At 41.5% G+C, this 6,453-nt stretch overlaps 1 protein-coding gene across 2 annotated transcripts in view; it reads left to right on the top strand.

The window, feature by feature from the left end:
• The window catches only part of polr3d (polymerase (RNA) III (DNA directed) polypeptide D), a 20,925-nt gene extending 15,586 nt beyond the window's left edge, over positions 1-5,339 (top strand). For both annotated transcript variants that reach the window (XM_048618707.1, XM_048618706.1), the window contains exons 7-9: positions 2,091-2,335; positions 3,058-3,210; positions 3,818-5,339. In XM_048618707.1, coding sequence (XP_048474664.1) covers positions 2,091-2,335; positions 3,058-3,210; positions 3,818-3,937 — 518 coding nt within the window. In that variant the 3' untranslated portion in view covers positions 3,938-5,339. The remainder of the gene's footprint in view (positions 1-2,090; positions 2,336-3,057; positions 3,211-3,817) is intronic.
• The last annotated feature ends 1,114 nt before the right edge of the window (positions 5,340-6,453 follow it).

The raw sequence follows: 6,453 nt of genomic DNA, 5'->3' as shown, positions 1-6,453 counted from the left end.
TTCCATAAACCCAGTTTAGAAGCAATGCCCTTTCTAACTTGACCATCTCAATCAGTAGTGCTGCCTCCAAGCCAATCTTGGTCATGGGTATTGAAATCCCTGAACCAGAGAAAATTCTGCACCCTTGCCACCCTCAATGCTTCCTTCAAATGTTGTTCAGCATGCAATGCACAACCAAAGGAAGACAGTATGTGGTAATTAGTAGGAAGTTTCCTTTCCTTTGCCCATGTTTGACCTGATGCCATGAGACTTCATGGTATCTAAGGTTAATGTTGATGACTTCCAGGACAACTCCCTCCCACTGTTTATCAGAGTGCCACCACCTCTGCTGGCATCAGTGATCTCAGATCAGGCCGATGGTATCTGATTTTTATGGGTAATAAGAACCGCTGATAACACAGTGTGGAGCCAGAGGACCACAGTAGGCCAGGCAGCATCAGGCCTGCTCCTCTGATGCTGCCTGGCCTGCTGTGCTCCTCCAGCTCTGCACTGTTATTATAAATGCTGTTGTAAAGCCCAAAAGAAGTTCTACATATCACACAAAGAAGTAATGTGGTATATGAGTTTCAATGTTGTTGTGATGCTAGCTATATAAGCTGTACACCCCCAAGACACAAGTACATGAATAGTAAAGGTTTGGGGGGATATGGGCCCGGAGCAGTCAGGTGGGACTAGTTTAGTTTGGGATTATGGTTGGCATGGACTGGTTGGACTGTAGGGTCTGTTTATGTGCTATGTGAGCCTATGACTCTATTAGTAAAGTACAGACTGTATCCAGCCAGCCCGCACTTAGTGTTTTCAACAGAGTCTGGCAACATCAGATGTGATTCGGCATTTGGGCAACATATGCTGTATAATCCTGAGTATGCGAAGGATTAAACTGACAACCAAGATTGTCAGTCCACTTTGCAGGATGACATATTTACAGAAACACGGAAGCTGCATGTATTAATATGCAGCCCTTATTTGTTGCAGTTAGAAAGAACATGTACATACACTGCACCCTTTCAACTCAACAACATAGGTGACATAACTAATCAGTCAACCTGCCTGGTTTAAAATTTAAACAAAGCCTGACTGTTAGCTGTCAATCATCATTAGATGCTGCATTCTCCATGATAATGCCTGTACCAGCTGGTGTTCACTTGGCAAGTAATCAGTGCACTTCTGTCATACCGTGTAAATGTTTTCTCACCCTCTCCCTGCCCTACCAAAACCCCACCACACCCACTTTGAAATGTGTTCTTGTAAATTGTTCTGCTGAGTGCAAGACAAAAAGTTTGTACAAAATGTGCTTTTTTTTTTCAGTAATAAATTGTATGCGGTTAACTGAGCTAGAAATTTCAGACAAGGTAGTTTCAGCTCATTTCTTTAAGATCCAATTTGTTCCATTATGAAATGTTGTAGCTGACATATCCATACGAAGGCATCTGAATTTAGCACCTAGAGAACCGGTTATTGTTACAGCATTGACAACACTTTGGCATTTTTCTATTCTTACTCTGTCATGGTTTTACTATCTGGATCTTCATTTTGAGGAATACTTCTAGGGTGGAGTGTGCAGTAGGTTCAGCATCACCGTAATTTCATCAGTGTATGTGTGGGAAATACTCTCCAAGTGTTGTTGCTCAGTCACGGTTAGGAGACCGGTGACAGCTGCCCTGCCTTTCTTCGAATAAGTCTCAGAGATGTTTAATGGCCAGCTGAGAGGCAGACTGTTTATTGTCTCTTCTTGAAAGACAGCTCTTCTGACAATGCACCTGAGTACTGCATGGGCTCTGTCAACGTAGATAATGTGCTCAAGTTCTAGAGCTGAACTTGAACCCCAAAACTCTGATTCAGGCAAGAGTGCTGCATGGTGGCGTAATCCAGCAATATTCAAGTACAAACTCACTCGCTTGCTTGAGCTGTTGAAGAGTAGTTGGCTCCGTTTGAGAGGGGAGTGTAAAAAAACCAGATGAAATTATCTTTTTCCAATCTTTCGATATACTGCTCTGACTATAGTAGGGAGTTCTGCCTGTGCTTTGTCTATGGTTTCTATATTAAAATCGACAGTGTATAATCGCTTAGAATCATTGCTCTGTTTTCAGTTAAGGATGAACCTGGAGTTGCCAAAGAAATGCAGATGTCGAAGATGACCCAGGCTGTGCAGAAGGAGGTTTCGGTGTCTGAGCTGCTTCGAGGGCTTAGTGTGTGTAAAGATGACGAGCTTCTGTTTCTGCAGCTACCTGACACGCTGCCTGGCCAGGCTCCCACTCGCGATGAGAAGCCCATAAAAGCTGAGGTTCAGGCTGACGATGGCCAGACTATGCAACTGAAGCAAGAGAAGGCTCAGGTCTGTACTGGGGAACATCCAGCTATAATGCAGGGGCTACTCGTTGATCTCCAGCTATTTCCAAAAATAGACCTATGCTTTTGTGAATTGGAAAAATACCCCGTTGCGGTTCTGTTTTGTGATTAAAAGTATCAAGTGCTGGGATAACCAGGGTGAGTTCAGAATGGAATTTAATTGAGGAATTCACATGGTTTATACATAGAATAACATCACCCAGGGGTGAGATACACACTGGAATCTAATCGAGGTTTGGCAAGTTTTTACTTAAATTAACAGATATGCAAGACTGTGTTACAGTAGGCTGAAATATAATTGAAGAATTCAGTTGATTTATGTTTAAATAACATCTGGGAATAAGTTACAGAATGGAATCTAATCGAGGAGTTTGTGTGGTTCATATATAGAATAAGAGAAACTCAGTAGTGAGTCACACATTAAAATCTAATCGATGGGTTCGCGAGGCTTTGTATGTGGAATTATCGATGCCTGGGAACGAGTTACAGGCAAATTTATATAAAAGACAAACTTGGGAAATAAGAGACATTTTAAAGGCAGTTTCCAGCATTTTGGAATCCAGTTAGTTTATTCCCTGTCTATTATTCCTGGAATAGAAATACAAACTGTTATCTAATGTGCTGGGAGCACTGGATGCTACTTTTGGGTATGCAGTACAGTTAATTGAACTGCTCTGTAATGAATCGGTGTGTATGTATGTCCTTCAGGAACTGAAACAAGCTGAGAATTCCTGCTCGCTGATGGATTTAACTGAAGGTCAGATTGGAAAGCTGCTGATCAGAAAGTCGGGGAGAGTGCAGCTTGTACTGGGACAGGTCATCCTGGATGTCACCATGGGCACAACCTGTTCATTTCTCCAGGTATTTTATACACATTATCCTAAGTAGGGAAGTGGTTTACTGTAAGCTTTTTACTTTTTCCTGAGAGGAGTCCCCTAACTTGGATGTTTAGCTTAGGCATTTTGTTTTGCTGGGGCTCATGTCGTTAATTTGGAGATACTGTGATGGTTGTGGGACTCAGTTTGTTACAAAATGAATCATTTCCTCTCATTAAAGCTATGAAGACTGGGTCCCCACTTCAAAATCCATTCCTTCTCCCTAGCAGCAGACTGAGATTAAGCCAGTTGGTTCACACCAGAAATGCTGGAGCCTGTAATCTAGGATGACTCTCCTGCATAGCAAGGAGGAAGAGCTGCACAATTGGAGGTGCTGCCTTTCAGATGTGACATTAGACAGAGGGCCCTTCTGCCATTTCAGATGGATGTGAAAGCTATCATGGTATGCTTTGAGAAGGAGCAGTGGAGTTATTACAAGTGCAAATGTGTCAGCTGTGAATTGCTTTGAGACGGGACATTGTTAAGGTCTCTTTGCCCTTGCCCTTGCCCTAGCCCCCTACCTTGCAAACAGCTGTGAAACTTCCATCTTGATCGTTTCACTTACTTAATTTCTGTTGTTGTCCTTCTCTAAGGAGCTGGTTTCTATTGGAATCGGAGAGAACCGGACTGGTGAAATGACGGTGCTGGGACATGTGAAACACAAGTTAGTCTGTTCCCCTGACTTTGAATCTCTCCTTGAGCAGAGGCATTAGCTGGAATTTGAGATGTGCATGTCAAAAGGCAGCACAGCACATGCAACACCAAGACAGAAGCAGGTGGCAGTGTGAGCTGCTCTTGTTTTCTCTGAGCTGGGGAATGCAGGACGGCTTTGCAGAGGAATGAGCAGCCAGTTCTCAAGGGAAACTGGAGTGAGACTTTCTCTTTGTGGCTGTGTTTATGTCATAACGAGGATATACTCTGGTCTGGCTTCTGTATTAATTCGCTAGCAGTCAGCAAGGTAATGTCCACAAATCATTTTGAGAGACAATCATGGAAGCAATACTGAACTGTGGGAACAGCTGTACACGAATCAGCAATATTTTCAGAGCAAAAGGTAGAGAGAGCCAGTGCCATCAGCCTTGCTGACCTGAGGTCAGTCTTTGAGAGCTGGTGGAGTCTTTGTACAGTTGTGATCCAAGAGTTTGAACTCTTGAGAGTTCACATTCAGACTTCATTCCGGTTTGAATCCATGCTGTCAGAAACAGAAAGATAAATCTTCCATTTGATTCTTCTTGCTTGCTGTGACTTTGGTCAGGGAACAAGATCAGCATCAAAAACATTCCACACTCCTCGGATTGCAAGTTAGGAGATTTCCTGGTTTGGGTGGGAATGAAGATTTTGGATTGTGTCTCACACTGTAACAGCACTCTGCTGTGCTATGTCAGCTTTCCTGCTAAATTATTTTAGTTTGGCATTGTTATCTCAATTACTTAAATGTGTTTTATGATGTGGTTTCAGCCAAAGAAATCCTTCTATAATTGTGGGACCTCTCAGAATACCTTTTCCTTAAATTTACTAGGGCATGGCACTATTAATCACAATAGTTTAGTAGTACTTTATGGTTTACCTATAGCTTTCATAAGTCATTGTTAGACTTACACCCATTTTTAGTGTCAGAATTGCATCCCTCAAAACTCTACCAGTGTTTTGTGTAACTCAGAGACAGACCATAATTTCTAATTGTGCTGCTGGGTGCTTTTCACAGTTCTAATGGTGTCTCATAACACAAATTCTGCTGAAATCCTAATACTTTAATATTGCATCTTAAATGTATGACATTGGCCAGAGGATCTTTGCACATTTTCACTCTCTCTTTTACTCTTAAAAAGGCTTGTGCTGAGCAATGTTACAGCACAGAGCTAAACGTCTGCCCTTCGTAAGATGATCACTTAAATCAGTGATCCATTTGTATAGTGAGTCTGAATGTTAATATTGATTTGGACAGCTCAGGATTGGAACTGGTAAAGGCTGTGTTAACCTCGTTCTTGACATAATTGATGTTAAAATCATAACAAGAGTTTGGAAAATCGTATTGCAACTCTTCCACTGCTGTGCTATATTTGGATGAGTATTTTTGGATCTTGGATTGGAAATAAACTTCTCAGTTCTTTTTAAGATGGAGTTGAACTTGGTTTTCTGTTTCTTACTGTATGGAACCACAATCTGTGTTCGTTATCAGGGTTGGAAAGTTATAACAGGATCAGGAATCTGAATAGTATTTTAGATGAAAATGATTTTCAGTATAATGCATATTCTACCAACTGTTCCGCATTCAACACATGCACAGTCTTTCTCCTGAGGGGTAAACCAGTCTACGAACTGGGGCAAGTGAGGTTCATGTTTCTAGATTAACGTGGGTGCTTACCCAGAAACTTAGTGCTGTCCTCTGTCTGATAGGTTTGCACGGGACTAAGTTGTAAATGTATGAAAGTCCGCTGCCACCATTAGCTCACAGTGTATTTTTGCTGCCTCTGAGGAGATCCAGCTGGATTGATAATGTTTAGAAAATGTAAGTTTCCACTGACTCTGAGTAAACCTTTGCCCATAGCCCTTCAAATTTTGTCATTTCAAGTATGTAACAATTCCTTTTTAAAAGGTAAAGTCGATCTGCTTCAATTGTCCTTTCAACAAATGCATTTCTGATCCTTCCGCCTTGATGCATTTAAAGAAGAATCTCCCCATATGATTATTTTGCCAATTATTTGAAGTGTATCATCTGGTTACTGACTCTCCTGCCAGTGCAAGGTTTCTCTCATTCAAAATGTTAAACCTTCCCTTACACTTTGAAGTAAACTCCGCATTCACTTCAAGGCCTTGATATCTTTTCTAAAGGCTGGTAATTAAAATTAAACACAATATAGCAATTGAGGTCTAATCAATAGTTTATAAATGCTTAACATAGCTTCCTTTTGTAGTGTGGCTCATTTTGGTGGGGGAAGGAGAGAAGGTGGACATAAGGAATTAAGACCACAGTCAGATCTGACATGGTCTTGCTGAATGGTAGCGTGGGCTACTCCTAATTTGTTTATAGTCTATGCCTCTTGTTATAAAGTCAGGGTATTCAGATCTTTTGCAGAAGTTTGATAACCTTGTTCTGTCATCTTCGAGATTTGTGTACCGACATCCTCAGATGCCCCTGTGTCTCCTTTTAAATGTTTCCATTTATATTATCTCTCCTTATTGTTCCTCCTAAAGTCCAGAATCAAACTGCGCTAAGCATACTGAGAAA

This window comes from Rhincodon typus, chromosome 40, assembly GCF_021869965.1.
Source record: "Rhincodon typus isolate 14 chromosome 40, sRhiTyp1.1, whole genome shotgun sequence".
Classification (NCBI taxonomy): Eukaryota; Metazoa; Chordata; class Chondrichthyes; order Orectolobiformes; family Rhincodontidae; genus Rhincodon; species Rhincodon typus.
The sequence above is the reverse complement of the archived record's forward strand: the minus strand, read 5'-3'. Positions and strand labels throughout refer to the sequence as shown.